The sequence below is a fragment of the Elgaria multicarinata genome, chromosome 13 (genome assembly GCF_023053635.1).
Source record: "Elgaria multicarinata webbii isolate HBS135686 ecotype San Diego chromosome 13, rElgMul1.1.pri, whole genome shotgun sequence".
Lineage (NCBI taxonomy): Eukaryota > Metazoa > Chordata > Lepidosauria > Squamata > Anguidae > Elgaria > Elgaria multicarinata.
This window is the reverse complement of record NC_086183.1, coordinates 19,144,225-19,162,138: the sequence shown is the minus strand read 5'-3', so window position 1 is coordinate 19,162,138 and position 17,914 is coordinate 19,144,225. Positions and strand designations below refer to the sequence as shown.

At 45.6% G+C, this 17,914-nt stretch overlaps 2 protein-coding genes across 2 annotated transcripts in view; one reads left to right on the top strand and one right to left on the bottom strand.

The window, feature by feature from the left end:
* The window catches only part of SERINC2 (serine incorporator 2), a 42,429-nt gene extending 30,778 nt beyond the window's left edge, over positions 1-11,651 (bottom strand). The window contains exon 1 of the mRNA XM_063140094.1: positions 11,511-11,651. Coding sequence (XP_062996164.1) covers positions 11,511-11,549 — 39 coding nt within the window. The 5' untranslated portion in view covers positions 11,550-11,651. The remainder of the gene's footprint in view (positions 1-11,510) is intronic.
* FABP3 (fatty acid binding protein 3) overlaps positions 1-17,914 on the top strand; it is a 414,574-nt gene that overhangs the window by 360,986 nt on the left and 35,674 nt on the right. The window lies entirely within an intron of this gene.

Genomic DNA, 17,914 nt, shown 5'->3' with positions numbered 1-17,914 from the left:
CATTTTAGTTGCCCTTTTCCACAATTCATCCAAAATATCTAGAGTGTGCCAGGTTGGGGAAAGCTTCCCCGACCCCCACCCCACCCCAAGCACCCCCCACTACTGTGAGGATTGCAGATAGGCCTAAAGGGAACTAAGAAGCCTGAGGGTCCTGACAGATGACATCATTGTTGCTATGCATCAAAACATCCTGGCACTTTGTCCCACTGGGACTAACAGAATGAGGACACTTCAGCATCGTTACATATGCTGAGTGAACGTAGTGATGCAGTGGGATGCGATGCAGCCATGCCTTTTGCGCCGTGAGCTCACTGGCTCCATCCATGTAGGCGTTGTCACCAGCAGAGACTCTGATTGGTGGACACTATTAGAGTTTCCAGATGCCCTGGGCGTCGTTTAGACACTATTGGGAGATTTTCTACTTCTGAGTTTCCCCTTCCGCTCCCAGGCACAGCATTCATGAGATACAGCAGCCATTCCTCCAGCAAAACAGTGGCGTGTCTGCGTTGCCAGCATAAGGAGGGTATAGGACTACTCTGGAACTGAGTCAGGTTAAACAGTAACTCCAAAAAGATAAGCCATGTAAAGTTTCAGTAGTTTAACTGCACTTGCGGAACCAAGGCAGAGTCGTTAAAACCCTGAGATGCGTTGCCTTCTTTTTTAAAGTAAATAAATAACCGCATTTCATGCTCACAGACAAGACGCGAGCAAGACCCATGCAATGATATTGTCCTAATAAGGACATAAGGAGGAATTTGTTAACTATCAAGTGCAAACTGACTAGTTTGAACTGTGTGGGATAGGGAATAAGGAGAGAAGCTGGACTGTGTACTAAGTAGTTTCACTGTGAATATTTATAGTTACTTTTGATGTCAAAGATTTCTCCATGCAACATACTTATTATTATTATTTATTTATATAGCACCATCAATGTACATGGTGCTGTACAGAGTAAAACAGTAAATAGCAAGACCCTGCCGCATAGGCTTACATTCTAATAAAATCATAATAAAACAATAAGGAGGGGAAGAGAATAATAATAACTTGAACTTTGCATATTCCCAGCACAGCAGTCAGACCACCATTTCAAATACTTTCACAGTGTTCTTCCTAAGTGTGCAAAGCAGTTAATGCATGCCTGGCAGATCAACCGATACAGTTTTGCCCAGGCTGTACTATGCCAGGCTGCCAAATAGATGCTGGGATGTTTTAATGCTCTTCCCCCATTATTATATTTTTTTTTTAAAAAAAAAAAAAAACTCTTTGCATATTGAAAGCTAGCATATCAGGGGAAATAGCCTAGCTTTCTCCTTGGCAATTTTAAAAAACACAAAAACACAAATGAACACTAATAGCACATTATATACATAATTATTATTTTATTAGTTACATTACATTAAAATAAAACAACAGTGAACCCATCACCGGGACCAACTACACCTTCATCCCTTTTCCCCAAATTGTAATATTTCTTGTACAGGTATACATTCCTTCCCTCTTAACAAAACAAATTCCAAAAACTGTTTCCATATAATCTCAAATTCATTGTCTTTTTTCCTAAGTGTAAGTCGCTCTGAGAGCCTTTTTTGGCTGAGGAGCGGGGTATAAGTATGATAAATAAATAAAAATTAAAAAAAATATAATTGCACCTTTCTTCTTCTATTTTAATATTACATGTTAATTTATCATTCATAGCTATATCCCATACTTCTTTATACCATTCCTCTATCTGATATTCACTTTGTATCTTCCATTTCCTAGCTATTATTAATCTTACTAGTAGCACATTATATATTTGAAAATAAATCTATAATTTAAAATTTTATAGTTTAAAATTTTTTAAACTATGCAGTAGTGGCCAAAATTATGGACACGTCTTGAAATTTTTCATGTTTTGCAACTTTGCATGCTTATAGAAAATGTTCTGTTCCACAAAATTCAAATGTTGAAAGACCTGATTCACTTAATACAACAATCCTGCTTCTTTTCCTGGGTGTCCAATCAATGCTTTTCTTTGGTGCAGTTGCTCTATTTATGATGTACATACGTACACTTTTAATTTAAGAAATACTTCAAATATTCACACAATCTCCAATTGAGCTTCAATTACAGAACAAACAGCAAAACTGACTTTCCCCAACTTGAAACATGATGTATCGCAGCTACTGCCATGTGATTGGTCCCCAGAACAAGGACTGTGATTGGCCAGTAGGGTTTGCAATTCCAATCTGCTTTTTCACTCAATCACACCTGTTTGTTTTTACTGTGTCTAAGCGCTTCCCTCCCCAAGTGTGCCACTGATGGAAAATTGTCCATCCCCTTCGCGTTGCAGTTAAGCCTGGAGGTGGGGGGGGGGGGACTGCCACTCCGGGCTCGGAGAAATAATTTTGCTTCCCTTGGGCCCAGGCCAAGCACCCTCCCTCGGCCTTTAAGAAGCCCTCCATGGCAAACCCACACTAAATGCAAACTGGGGGAGAGTTCTGTTGCTTCACAATCATTTTGCTGCACTGGTGGGTCAGTGGGATTTTATTCAAGGCACGTTAGGTGCCAATAAAAGACAGGGAGTCCTGCTTGATCATTGCCTGTTTTCCTCCTGCACAGCACAATAAAGGCCTTCATTTGTGGAAACACAGGGCAGGGCCTATTCTGTAGTGGGACCTCCTTTTCAGCATACCCTGAGAGCTCTTGCTGGGATTCAAAGGAACACACACTCCTCTGGCCAAGCAGACGTTGATTGTGAGAGGCACTTTCTGTAGCCTTATTGGCTCAAAGGATGGAAATGAAAAAAGGGTTCTAATGAAATGGCTTAATCTGCATTATGTTTTCTAGGCACAACCTCAGCTGGTATTGAACAGTTTGAGTTCCAGCTGGAGGAAAGGGTGCACCTTTGAGTGTAGGGTGTAGGTCTTGTGTCAGTCCCCCCTACTCAGAGTAGTGAGGAAGGGCTAGTTGGTTGCCTAGGTGTTCCTGCCCCATTGTGAGGTCAAGCCAGCTTCCCTCAGCTTGCAAAAGGCCTTTGTGATGCGGGAGTGACATCAGGAAGAGAGTCCAGCTTGGGCCCAGAACAGTTGGCAGATATCATGGACATGGACATGATATTGGGTGAAATGCCCTTAGAGCTGTCAGTACTTTTTGCAATTTCCTCTGTTGTTGGTTTCTTCTGGACAGCCACTACCTTTCTGGTAAGATACAGACATTACCTGGGACAGGGGTTGTTAACCCCTCTTCATGGCCCTGATCCGGATACATCCTGGGAGGGGAACCCACTCTTAGAGACTTAGTATGGGGAACCCCTATGCTAGCTCATAGGCAGCCACCTCACCTGAAACCATTTTTGACCAGGGCAAAGCCTCATCACTGGGCTCAGAGCAAGGCACCGGACCTTGCAAGACACTTCCATGCCAAATGTGCTCATTCATAACCACCAGTGGTTATGAAAGAGGACCCAAGGGGCTGCCTACCGCATGCCTGAGTATCATCAAAAGTGGTGTATTTGATCCCCTGCATCAAGTGCTCAAATATTTAAACCCAGAAGCATAAAAAACCGGGGAAATCAGGAGGTCTTCACCTGGCACCAAAACAATAATGAAGTGACCCCCAAGGCGAGCCTCTCTGGGGAGAGCATTCCATACTTCCACCTTCCCAACACTGCCTTTCTTTTTCCCTTCCATGTCCCAGGCTCGTGGCCCAAAGACCCAATGGCAACGGAGACAAAGACTTTGGCTTGGAGGGCCAGCCGGCCTCTTGCTAAGAAGGAGCCTCCTGCTAGGAAGGAGAAGCCCTCTGTCTCCTCCAGAGGATGAACCAAGCCTTGCGAGCGTCTCCCTCCCAGAGGCTGAAGCCAACCCCCCTGGTGGAAGCACCAACATCCAGGGACAGTGGTCTCAGCTGGACTTTCTCAGAGGTGGGCGTTTCTTCTTTTTGCCTTTTTGAGTGCCTCATGTGGCGCAGAGCGGTAAAGCAGCAGTTTCTGCAGCCGAAACTCTCCCCACGGCCTGAGTTCGATCCCAGCGGAAGCTGGTTTCAGGCAGCTGGCTCGGGTCGACTCAGCCTTCCATCCTCCCGAAGTCGGTAAAATGAGTACCCAGCTGGCTGGGGGAAAGGTAATAATGGCCGGGAAAGGCAATGGCAAACCACCCCGCTATAAGGCCTGCCAAGAAAACGTCGGCGAAAGCTGACGTCCCTCCAAGAGTCAGTAATGACTCAGTGCTTGCACGAGAGATTCCTTTCCTTTTCCTGTCTTAAAGGCGCTGTTACCCTATGAGAGAGGATGTTCACCAATGCCTGACACTCTTGGACGTTCTCTTACTGTGGGCCCCCACCCAAATCCCCACATCCCACAACAGCCTCTCTTGCCTGCACTTTTGGGGAAAACCCCAGTGAAGCAGCCAGGCAGCCTCACTAAGTCTTGGGGTCGTTTGGTCTGTGGCTTGAATTTCTGAGGCTTGGAGCTGAATTTCTGAGATGAGGCCAGGATCAGTTGGGAGGTGTCTTGCCAGGGAACATGTCAGACTATCTCTGTGTGCTTCTGTCTCCACAGGTTATTCTTGCAGCCCTCCAGAGCCCCAGGAGCTCTCTGCTCCTCACATCTCACCAGCCACACCAACGGGAACAGGAGTCTGTGATGGAAATGAGGAGGCTGGGAGAAACCAGGAACTGCCGAGCAGGTGCCCTCCGCCTTGCCTCTGTCACAGGGATGCCAACTGTCTTCCCAGGAGGGGCCACATGAGCCCTCCCCTGGAGAAGGCCTCCTGGGAATGGAGGTGGGATTCCGGAGCAAATGGAGCCCCCCTCCCAGGAATCAGCATCAAAACTAGTGATGGGAGAGCTCACCCACCCCACAATCATCATGACATCTCAGGAGCAGTGTGACATCAAAGTCCCAGCAAAGGACAGAGGAGAGAAAAACAGGGCAGATGGACAACTGCCAGATGCCACCCACTCTGCCTGTGCCCAGGAAGACCCACCCCATCACTTATAACCTGAAGTCATCGTGAGAGAGAGTCCTGCACATTTTAAAAAGATCCACGGTCAGAAATGGAGGCTGCTGGAGAGGGTGAAACTGGGTGAAATAAGGGTACCTTCCCCAGAGCCATGCAGCAGGGCCAGTAACAGCAGTGCCCCTGGAGATCTGGGCACCCTGGCCTTCACCAAGGGAGGGATGACAAAACAGAGTCCAGTGAGGACCCAAGTCCAGGTTGTCTCCTCCTCAGCCCAACGGGGAAAGGAACTTGTGAAGTTTTCCTTGCCATCACCCTTTAAGCAGGCCTGGGCCCAGATCCGCAGCAGCAAAAGGAGACTCAATGTTTTTGCTCCATGCAGAATCTACCCCTTGCCTAATTCACATTAGATGTCTTCATACTGCTCACCTGCTTGTAACAGCAATATTATGTTTTAAGTTTGTTAATATCATAGAAATAAATGGCTTGTATTTGAGGTTTACTTTCAGATGTGTATGTTTCATCTCTGCTTCAATGATATTTCACTAGCAAGAGTGTTCCCACATCCCTCACTCCTTTAAATATGAATAATTTTCAAAATTAAATTGACTCAAATCTCCAGGTTTGTACAATTTATGAGGAGTTCAGCATCTGGAGCTGATGTTCAGGTGACTGATTTAGTCTGGGGCGACACAGCCCTTTAATTATTGGTATTGGTTATTTCTGGGAAATAACCAACTATGGTGAAGAAAAGGCTCGCCAGATGACACATTAATTTGCCAAAAAACGTATTGTGAAGTAATGCTGTGCCGAAAATTTCTCCCATCCATTCTCATTCAATTTCACTTCTCATGGATTTGGTTCAGGGTTATTTTGCTTACCTGACTTATGAGATGGCTGCCAAATTAGTATGTGTATCCCGTCGGGATGGGTACACCTCCTCAGGGGCTGGGCATGTTGGGGTGGGCACGCCTCCTTGAGGGTGGCCATGTTGTCCTCCTTTCTGGTTTCCCAAATATGGTCACCCTAGTTTTTAGACTAAAGTAAGCAAAACTTTTTTTGTACTGCAGATATTTGCATCCTGTTTTTTTGTATTGAATTCTCTTTCAATTGATGTATAAACATTTGAATTTCGTGAAACAGAACATTTTCTATAAGCATGCAAATTTGCAAAACATGAACATTTCAAGAAGTGTCCACAATTTTGGCCACCACTGTATAGAAACAAATTTTGAAATGTTTCGGTATAAAACACCAGCTCTAGTCACAAACAGGAGTATGCTACAATACCAAGGAAACTCTGTATATAGAGATGTTCTGAAACATACAGGGCAGTATAATGGTGTCATTCCGCAAACTCAAATAACACTAGCAGGCCTCTGTGGAATCCTTCAATTGTGCAAGTGCTTGTGCATGAAGCTTGTGCAAACATAACTTTAGTTGTTTTTTCTGGAATCTAGTTTCTGCCAGCGCAACTTCATTTATGCCAGAGGAATGACACAGTTGGGTACTACCCAATGATTCCAAGCTGCAGTTTAAGGAAATGGTACAGCCCAGGTAAGGCATTCCGCTCTGCTGCATAGACCTCAGTAGGCAGATACAATGCAGTCCTCTCCATGCTGGGAACAGCTGTACCTATTGAATTTTGCCAGCACAGATTGATGAGAAGTTCATCTTGTTTGGCTTTTGATAACTATTTCCCAAAATTCGCAAACCCCTTCATTTATAGCAGGGATGGGGAAGGTGCGGCCCTCCAAATGTTCTTGGACTGCAACTCCCATCATGCTTCACTAATGTCTATGTAGGCTATGGCTGATGGGAGTTGCAGTCCATCAGCATCTAAAGGGCCACACAGATCCCATCCCTGATATGCGGGATGAAAAGAACATGGTTTAAAAAAGGGGGGGGTAGCAAGCAAAGCTGACTGATTTGCCCATAAAAGCAGTGATCAGGAAACACACACCCCTCCCTTATTTCCATGTTTATTTTGGGGAAACCTGGCTATTTAAAAGAGAGAGAACATATATACATTATACGGAACCCAACACCACTGTACTATGCATTTTCCCATTTAATCTTGGGTACCCCTTTAGGCTATTTTAGACATCCTGTTATTGCACGAACAAGCCTAGGTGAGTCTGCACTCATGTGTAGCTCTCCCTCCCACTGCCCCCAGTACTGGAATGAGGAGGAATTCAGAAGCTCTCACATCTGGTTTAGAATCATTGCAACTTGCTGGGTTGTCCAAACCTGTGGTTAATCTTGACCACGGTTTGTCGAAGCAACAAACCATAGGCAAGTTTCAACCCCAGAGTATAAGAAACTGGCTTGTTTTCACTAAACAGAATGAAGTTTGACCAATGCATGCTAAATTGGCCTTAATCTTAAACAGAGGCAGAAGCATCCGATCTCTTCCTCAAAGCTATGAGCTTGAGGCTTGCTGCAGTTCATCCTCCTAATGCTGACCCAGAGTTTAGCACTGCTTGCAAATCCGTCCTTTGCAAATCAGGTTCAAAACATTAGGCGTGAAACGACCATTATTCGTTGTCAAAAGCAAAAGTCCACCACCCATCAAATGAAGGAGCCTTTGCCTATATGGATCAGTAACCCCTAGTGGAAATCTAATTCTGGTTTTTGGGTGAGATCAAAAAATCAAGAACGTTAAATTATTTTTATAATTCTTTTTGTAATTTTTATCTTTTTTCCTCTGCAGTTTTCATGTCATGGCCATGCTACTATTGTTGTTCTCAAACTGCTGTGTTGAGAGGTGTTTTTTGTTTATTTGTTTTTTAATGAGTAAGGGTGTAATTCTATGCATGTATAGACAGAAAAAAGTCCAACTCCAACTCCAGGTGGCTGAGGAATGCTGGGAATTGTAGTTTCCCCCCCCCCAGTCTAAACATACACAGGACTGCACTTTAAACTACTGTTTTAACTTAGTTTGTCACCTTGGGCTCGTCGAGAAAATATACAAATACATACACATGGCTCCAACTGCATTCAAGTTGGAGCCTAGGTGTTGGTGTATGTAGTGAGGAACAATTAGTTTATTTTTAGGTTTTAAATTGTTTGGCTGCTTTAATTGACTGGTTGTGAATTACTTTAATTTTGGTTTAGTGGTTTATCTAATGTGTACTTATTGATAGATAGATAGATTATACTGTTGTGTTTTATATGTTTTGGTTAATTGGAATATACATTTGCATTATTATTATTGTATTAGAATGAAGGCTGCTGGAGAAATCTGCAACGGATTCAAATGTTTGGATTTCTATGAATCCGACCTGCAGAATTCACATTGGGCTGGCTTTTCCGAGTCACACAGATTCCGTAGACTTGGCGGGGGGGTGGGTGTCGGTTTTGGAGGGGAGATTTGCCTTTGCGCTAATGTGGCTTACTACATTTGCACGAGTTCACAAATAGAACGAACGTCTAGTTTTAAAAAAATCCAGTCCCATCCATGAGCGGACGACAGAAGGAAAGAGGTCTGACGATCTGCAAAACGTGGACGGAACAGACTCAACAAAAGACGGACATCCCTAATTCCAACCAAATCAAGGACTAAATGCACAGGATTATATTTGACAACGATGCCTTTGCTCTTGAAAGCTTTCTCCCAGTTGTGATATTCTCCCGGTTCTTTTTGCTATGACCCAACCCCGAAGTATCTATTGCAACAATAGTGAGGAAGTTATTCCTGCTGGCAAAGTTCATTTCCCCCAGACCATCCATTTTCATTTCACCTAGAGCTTCCTCAATCTATATGACACACACCATTGCATCATTCTCCCCATCTCTCTTGTCCTCACTGGTAGACCCTTTCATTAAGCGCTGTTGCTGTCTTGTGTATGAACAATATTGTGCAATTCTCCATGTGACTAACTCAGGGAAATAGACAACGTACACGCCCTTATTTGTTCAGCCGTTCAGCGTCACAGTGCAGTTGTTCATTACTGAAACCTCACAAGCTCCTCTGCATTTCCAAACTACTCTGTCATGTATCGCACAACTAAGGCTGTGATGCTACTCACACAGGAGAAAAGTCCACACAACCTAGCAGGACTTATTTTTGAGTAGACACACATCGAATCAGGCTTCACAGCTGCAGTCCTACAAAATCAGCCTTCCTAAACCTGGGGCCTTCCAGATATTTCTGCATTTGGGTTTGACAAAAGATTACCAAACACTTATTAGCCACACACTTACCACATTCACCCATAAATGTGGGATAAGAAGTGGTCTTGGGCACAGTAGTCCTATACTCCCATTATGCTGGTATCACCAGCATGACTTTCCATTTATATTAATAAGTTTGGAACTGGTTCTACAAGAACCAGTACTTCCTAATGAGCAACTTGTTCCTACTAGTGCTGCTTCTATTATTACTACTAACACCACCCCCCTCCTGCTATCAGAGTTCATGGGGCCTTACAGAGTTAAATAAGCAGGGCTCTGCTCTCAAGGAATTTACAATCCAGAATCAAAAGCTAGTAACTACCTTCTTCGTATTACATTTCTGTGCATATCTCAAGAACTACATAAACCTCAAAGGTTTCACAATACAATTACTCTCATTAGAACCAATAAAGTCTCTAGATTTAAATTTTAACAAGGTCAGATTCCCAGCAACAGTTGAAAGTTCTCCAAATTGGGGACATCAACTTTTTCTGAAAGCTTTGGAACATTTATCTACCAGTTGCATGCTTCCGAAATAGAGATAGATTTACTCAGAAGAAAGTCCCTCTGAATTCAGCAAGGCTTACTTCCATTTACAGATTTGCACTCTAGGTATGCAAACCCACACAACCAATCCTGTCATAATATTATATTGCACACCATCTCTCCTTTCCAGTTCCAACCCTTCCCCCCCCCCGCACATTTTTGCCTTCCAGGGCGTTGGTGGCACAAAACAGCAACATCTGCACGCAAGCCACATTTACTAGATATAATTATGACAATGTTTGACGGCTCTTGCTAGATTGTGGAATAGGGGAAGGGAAACCTTCAATTTGTGAAGGTTACAAGGAGCAAAGGAGCAATCATCAACCTTTCAAACATGGGATTTCAAATATTTTTGCCCTGTTCAGAAGACACCTGAAACCACAGTTAAGGCTTTTTTAAAAGAAAAAAGCCTTAACCACTGTGGTTTCAGTTGTCTTCTGAACAAAGCCTTTATCATGCATGCCCATTTGCCTCCTGCTCTCTTTAAGCCCCTACAATTTAGGGCATTAGAGCGGGTGGGGGAAAGTATTTATAATGGTTACAAAAAAGTACAGTTTTTTTGCAGGTTCTGCTTGTTGCACAGAGGTGAAAACACCACACCCACCTATATATCAACGTTTTACACCAAGTGTAGGGGGCATTTGTGGCCCTCCAGATGTTGGACTACATCATCCCTAACCATTGCCTAGGGTTGATGGAAACTGGAGCTCAAGAACACCTGGAGGGCCACAGCAGTTCTTCACATTGGGTTTTCCGCTAGTTGACAAGGACGTAGTGCTGAGTCACAGCCTGATCCAGGATATGTTGCAAACACAGTTCTACCATCATACAAATACATGATAAGAACATGAAGCAGTGAGTCCCCAAGGGCATATTTGGATTAAAGACTAGAGATGTTATTATAGTAAGTGGTGCACAAATTGCTACTAGTGCTGATAATAAATAAAGGTGTGTCTTCCCCACTCCAGGTCTGAAACAACTGAAGACTATTGTAAAATATATACCACTGTGGAAGATAAAGGAAGTGGAATTTGAGCCTCCTTTGCATCAGATCACATGTTGTGTGTGTATGTATGTATGCATCCTTCTCTTTAAAAAGGAACCCAAAAAGGAAACAGTGGTTATAAGAAGAGGGCAGCCCCCTCCCCAAGTTCAAACCACAACTGCCTTGCGGGTCCCGATTCATTCTCCGATGACCAATGGAGCAAGATAAACTAGATCTTCTGGCTCCACGTTTTATAAGAGGAACTAACAAGGAAACCAGACAGTTTGTGAGGGAGGCGGGGTCCCGTTTCCCAGAAAAGACATCACCCACAAATCAAATTGGAGATGGGAGCAGTTTGTCATGCCAACTCCACCTGTTGAGTGCCCTATTCGACACAACAATTAGGGGGCAGGGGCATCTTTGGGGGCAGGGGAAGAGAAGCAGGAAAAGCAGGAGGAGAGAGAAATTTAAAACGGGTCCGGGGAGGGGGGTGGGGGGAGATAAAGACAGACCGTAAAGTTTTGAGTCGCTAAACAAGCACGCCTCCTCAGAAGTAAGCCCCATGGGTTCCGATGGGATTCACTTCTCGGTAAGGGATATCGGATTGCAACCACTACTCAGAACAATATGGGACTTTCTTCTGAGTCAACACGGAGAGTACGGTGCTGTGGTTAGCCCCCGAACCGTTCCCCCCCCACCCACCCACCCCACCGCACCCTCCTTCTCCCCCCAAACTATGGCTCAGCCCTACTAGCAAAATCAGTCCCGAAATCGCCGGAGCCCAACCCAAGTAGGATCGGGAAGAGCCCCGGCACCTATTCCTTCCCTCGGAAATTAAACACCGCGACCATGGATACACTCACGCAGCTCAGCAAAGAGCAGACCCCCAGGCACGCTCCCATGGTGGGCACAAAGACCTCCGCCTCCCCGGTCGAAACTCCGCCGGGCGCAGGAGAAAAGCAGAAAGTTGACCGCTTCGGCTCCGCTCGCGTTCTGGGCTCTACCTGCCGAAGCCGCTCGGGCTTCCTCGGCGCGTTTCGCCTCCTCCAGCGCTTCGGCTCTTTCCGCCCGCGCTCGGGAAAAGCCTCGCCTGGCCACGCCCCCCTCTCCCAGCTGGCTGGGCGTAATCAAGTGCACCTGGCGCGCGGGGCGGGGCGAGGGAGGAAGGTGAGCGGAGCAAGGCGCGCTGGCCTTGCAGGTGTATGAGAGCGAGGCGTAGGATCGCAGCCCTGGATCGCATCTCGTGGGGTGGGCGCTTGGGCGTACAGTCTGGAGAGAGCAGCCCCCTGATGAGAGAGAGGCGGCGGCGGCAGATCCCACCCAGCAGGGTGGGGTGACGTCATTATTATCTGGACTTACATTGAGAGTATTTTTATCCCACATCTCAGCCAAAAAGGCTCCCGGAGCGACTTACAAAGCAGAGTAAAGCAGCCCGGGCACAGGAATTGGGGAGGGGTTTAGGGTGACCCTATGAAAAGGGATCTGATCTTACGACCCACTTTTGGGTCGCGACCCACCAGTTGAAGACCACTGGTCTAGGAGACTTTCCAAGGAGCTAGGTTAAGTAGGGTGACCATATGAAAAGGAGGACAGGGCTCCTGTATCTTTAACGGTTGTATAGAAAAGGGAAATTTAGTAGGTGTCATTTGCATGCATGCAGAACCTGGTGAAATTCCATCTTCATCACAACAGTTAAAGCTGCAGGAGCCTTGCCCTCTTTTGGATCTGGTCAAGAGGGCACACCTCCTGCAACGTTAACTGTTGTGCTGAAGAGAGAATTTCACCAGGTGCTGCATGCATGCAAATGACACCTGCTGAAATTCCCTTCTTTTTACAACTGTTAAAGATACCTGTCCTCCTTTTCATAGGGTCATCCTACTCGGAGGGGGTATAATTTGTCCCCTTCTGAACCTTCTTTATAGTGGAAACGTGAGTGCCAAGCTCTGCTGATGTTTAGTTTGGCATGAGCCCTGTTGCTGTGTAATTTGGCTCACAGGTGTTGAGCGCTGAGTGCATACACAGATACACACACATCAACATCAGTGATGGGCAGACTTTCAGGCGTGCAGGGTGCACTTTGGTTTTTTTACCAGAACCCTGAGATCCCCAACCAGAGCCAGGTGCAAAACACACCTCTAGAATTCAAGAATTCTGAGCACAAGAATTTGTTTTGAGGATCGGAACAGGGATCTTGGTTACCCAAAGTGTTGCAACAGCTGGGACTGTTCAGCTTGGAAAAAAGGAGACATGATAAAAGTGTACAAAATCATGCATGGTGTGAAGAATGTGGATCGGGAGACATTTTTCTCCCTCTCTCATAATACTAGAACCTAATGGGGTCATCCCATGAAGCTGACGGGTGGGAGATTCAGGACAAATAAAAGGAAGGACACAGCACAGAGTTAAACTCTGGAATTCATTACCACAAGATGTCATGATGGCCACCAATTTGGATGGCTTTAAAAGGGGGCTGGATAAATTCCTGGAGGAGAAGGCTATCAATGGCTACTAGTCCTGATGGCTTTGTGCTACGTCCAGTATCAGAGTTGCATATACACCAGTTGCTGGGGAACGTGGGCAGTAGGGTGCTGTTGCACCATGTCCTGCTTATGGGTTCCTGGTGGACAGCTGGTTGGCCTCTGAGTGAACAGAGTGCTGGACTCGATGGACCCTTGGTCTGATCCAGCAGGGCTCTTCTTTGGTTCTTATGTTCTTAATATGCTACATTGTCTAGGGTGCCAAAAGCAAATGGCAAAAAATCCATTGACTGTGGGATATTTTATGGCCAAGGCATATTTTGGTTTATAGAAAGAAAACTGTAAAAGGCAGGTGGGTGTAATTTGTGGATATTGTTTACTAACGTAGAGCTGACAATATCCTAGAAGGACTAGATTGTAGGTCTACGTATGTGTAAATTAAATAACAAAATGTGATCTAGGGGAAACAAAGTCCCTCATAATACAGGATGAGGGTTAATGGTCTGGCACCTCTCTTCCTTTACAGAGCATTACTTTATATGCTTCAAAATGTAGTAGCCAGCCCTGCCCTGCTCCTTCTGCAGAGAAGGGCCCTAGACCTCTGCCCCGAAGTTCTTCCCTGGGGACGCCAAGGATGGAGGCTACGGATATGGGAGAGGATGGACCTGCTTTTCAGACCGTGACTGTGCAAACTGCAGGGTAATAGGAAGGGGAAATGGCTGCAGGCCTGCAGCTCTCCTTCGCCATAACCCAGCCACGAATCTGGATGGCCCTTCAGCCTCTCCTCCAGTAGAGAGGAGATGCCAACTCACAGGCACACCACACTTCCAGGCCGAGCTGGAATCCGAGTCTGCTTTCACTGTGCATGCCATGCCACACACACACACACACCCTGCTGCTGCTGCCACCACCAGCGCCCAGCTCAGTCCAAAGGATTTACTTAAAGCTCTCGGTTATTTTATTTTATTTATCCCTGACTGCTGTTACACTGACATCCTCCTTAGATGCTCTGTTGGCTCCAGGCAACTCGCTAACCCCTTTCACAGGGATCTAAATATAGTCCCAGCAGCTAAGCAGAATTCGCTCAGCAGGCTGGCTGTTTGGGGGGAGTGTGTGTGTGCGGATCAGCACTGGAACATCCTCCTTCTGGGCCACCATGGCGGGTGGGGGAGGAAAGGATGCCATGCAGGAGATGGAGAAGGACCAACTTTAGGGAAGGCGGGCATTCTCCTGGGTCCGTTTTCTGCCTTCTACTGTGCTCTTATTTCAAATCCCTCAATGTTTTCCATCTAGTCCAGCACTCTGTTCACACAGTGGCCAACCAACTGTCGACCAGGGAACCACAAACAGCACCCTCCCACCCATATTCCCCAACAACTGGTGTATGCAAGCTTATTGCCTGTGATACTGGAGGTTGCGCTTAATCTAAAGGGCATGGGACACGTTTTGTGCCCCAAAATGTCCCATGCCCTTCTGATTAAACCACAGGTGATCTTAGACTGTTTTGGGTGCCAGGAAGAGGAGTAAACCCATCCCTCACCCAAGCACAAAGAAACTGAAACCTACAATCCATTGTTATGCTGATTGTGATCTGCTGAGGGGGAAGTTCCATCTCCAGTGGAGAAGGTTGTAACATCGCAAGGTTTGCGAAGTTTGATAATAAGGCAACAAGAGAGACTTGCAAAGCTATTGGCAAAGTCACTGACTTTGGGGGAATCTGGACCTTCTTTGTGGAGAGGCTACCCAAGTGGTATACACCACGGATAGATCTCACTGTTGATGAGCAGCCGTGGAGTTTAGGGAGCGATGCCCATACATGCTAAGTAAACCAAGGAACTATGGTGTAAAGGTGTGGTGGCATACTGGGACATCTTATCCTCTCAGGGGAGATGTGAACCTGGGCAAGCAGCCTGGAGCACAATGGGAAATTCATCTTGGGTTCAACGTGATTATGAAACTGATAGAACTCTATTGCCACACTGGGAGAAATGTGGTGTGGGGCAATTTCTTCACAAGTACTGAACTTGCTGAAGCATTGATAATCAAAGACTTAACCTATGTAGGCACACTGAGAAGCAATAACCCCTACATTCCACCTGGGATGCAGCCACATCCATGCAGGGAAACCCTGTCATCACTGTTCGGTTTTGACTAGGATTCTGCTTTGGTATCCTATGTTCCTCAAATCCGGAAAGCTGTCATTCTCCTCTCTTCAATGCATCATGACTAGGTAGTGCACAGGGAGTCCAAAAAGCCAGATATAATTTCACATTGTGATACCACCCAAAGCTAGGTGGATAACCTTGACCACCTTGGGAGGAACTACACTTGTAAGTGTAAAATTAACAGGTAACCAATGGTGCTTTTTAAAAAAATATGTTGGACATTGCAGCCATAGTCAGCGATGTTTTGTGGGTCCACACACATCCTCGGTGGGAGAGCATAGTGCCAAAATGGAGAGGGCACCTGTTCATCACATGCCAGAAAGAAGTGTTACGTCCTGAGGAACAGCAAAGAGTGCAAGACACGCCAAGTCTTAGTGCAAGCATCAGGCCTGATGCACATGCTCCAGCTTGTATACACCAACCTTTGCCTTCACCTATACAACCCTCTGGATCAAAAGGACGCTGTCACTTCTGTGCTAGAGCAGTAGATAAGAAAACCGCCAGAGGAGCACTGCATCAGTGAAGTCCACCAATCAAATAGATCTTGAGGGTGGGCCCATGAGCAAGAAGAGCATAGACTAAGGCCATAGCTAGACCTAAGGTTTATCCCTGGATCGTCCAGGGGTCAAACCTGTTCATCTAGGTGACACACAGGGGATCCAGTGCTCAGGCAGGGGTGAACCCTGGATGATCCCAGGATAAACCTTTGGTCTAGCTGTGGCCTAAGACAATGCAGATTTAAATTCTCATTCAACGATTATGAGCTCATTGGTGATCTGGGGTCAATCATTCTCTCTGACCTTCTCAGCTTAACCCACCTAACAGGTTTGTTGTGAAGATAAACAGCGGAAGTAGGAAATTATGCATGCCATGCTGACCTCCTGAGGAGGAAAGACAGGATGAAAAAGCAATAATCAAACTACCATTAACTTCCAGTGAAGGAGCAAGATTAAATCCCACTGGGGAAAGGGAGAATTAGCATATGTCTGAGGGTGTTTGTGTGTGTGTGTTCAAATGTACTCATTTTCTTTTTTAAAAAATAACAAATACATGTCATAACTCCCACCACTGACAATGCTATATATAGCCAGTGTGAACTAACAAATAAAAATATAGGGGGGGGGGGGGATGGCACAGTTCCACCACCAAAGCTAAAGACCATCAGACAATTAACGAAGTGATGACTGGAAACTGCTACAACAGATAAACCCTCAATATTATTCAATACTGAGCAATATTGATGTGTTGAGTCATCCAGTGTTCTAAAACATAGACTATATACTGAGTTTTTTGCTCGTTTTTTAAAAAAAGGTCTTTTCTTAAAGGAACTCCATTGGCATCAGTGGAGGGCTTTTCTCTTTTCTTTTCTTTTTAACCGGGGTGATGGTGGTGGTGGTTGGGTTGGTGAAGCAAATATTAGCAGTGGAGGCTGGTGGCTCCAATGCCAGTGGGATGGTGACTCATTTCATTGGAATGAAATCAGGAGCAGATTCACCACCCCACTGATATCAGAGCCATCAGCCTCCCCTGAATGGTGGTTGTGGTAAGTTTAATCTTCCCCTCCCAGTGTACAGTGGCCACAACCCAAATCAGGGCCACACAAACACTTATTCAGGGGCCATTCAGTGTGACAAAGAGATGGAGGAATCACACCGCATTGTTCTAAGAGCAGTTTTACTAAAAATTTCTCCACCTGAATCAATGAATACCAAACTTTTTAATAGCGGTTGACACTAATTGTGAGTGTGTTCCCAGCATCCCTGCTGTCCATTCATTGACCTGGGTAAATCAGCTTTTCGTACTTGGATTCCTGCATTGAGCAGAGGGTTGGACTCGATAGCCTTATAGGCCCCTTCTAACTCTATTATTCTATGATTCTATGTGTCGTCCACTCCTGTGCTTCAGACTCGGTGGCCTATGAGGCCCTTGCAGGCAAGGATGGTCCCTTTGATGGGGCCCTGATTAGGACCAAAAGTCACTGGGGGTCCTGGTTAGGGGTCTTGAGCTTAGAGGACCATGGTTGATGGATGAAGTCACAGTGGTGTCAGGGAGCAGAGGTCATGCATCTGTGAGTAGTTCTCCTGCGGTCACTTGGCCCTTATCCATCTGAGACAGTTGTTGCTGGATGTCTGGGTCATGACAGGTCCCATGTTACAGGTAGATGGCAGAGATGGGTCCCTTAAAAAGTTTCAGATGTCTGTACTGCCCAGCAGGGAAAAGAGCAGGTTCCAGGACAAAGATGTTAAGACAGCCAGGTTGCTAGAGATGGTGAACAGAGACAAGCAGCTAGTCAAAAGAGATATTTTACCAGTAAGTTCCAGTCAATCTTCCCTGGATCTGAGTCTGGATGCATAGATAGATAGATAGATAGATAGATAGATAGATAGATAGATAGAAGATGGATGGATAGATAGATAGATAGATAGATAGATAGATAGATAGATAGATAGACGGACTTGAGTCTGGATAGATGTTCTTGGATAGACAGACAGACAGGCACTCTGGATAGATGACCTCGATAGAAGCATTGGATGGATGGATGGATGGATGGATGGATGGATGGATGGATGGATGAATAGATAGATGATAGATAGATAGATAGATAGATAGATAGATAGATAGATA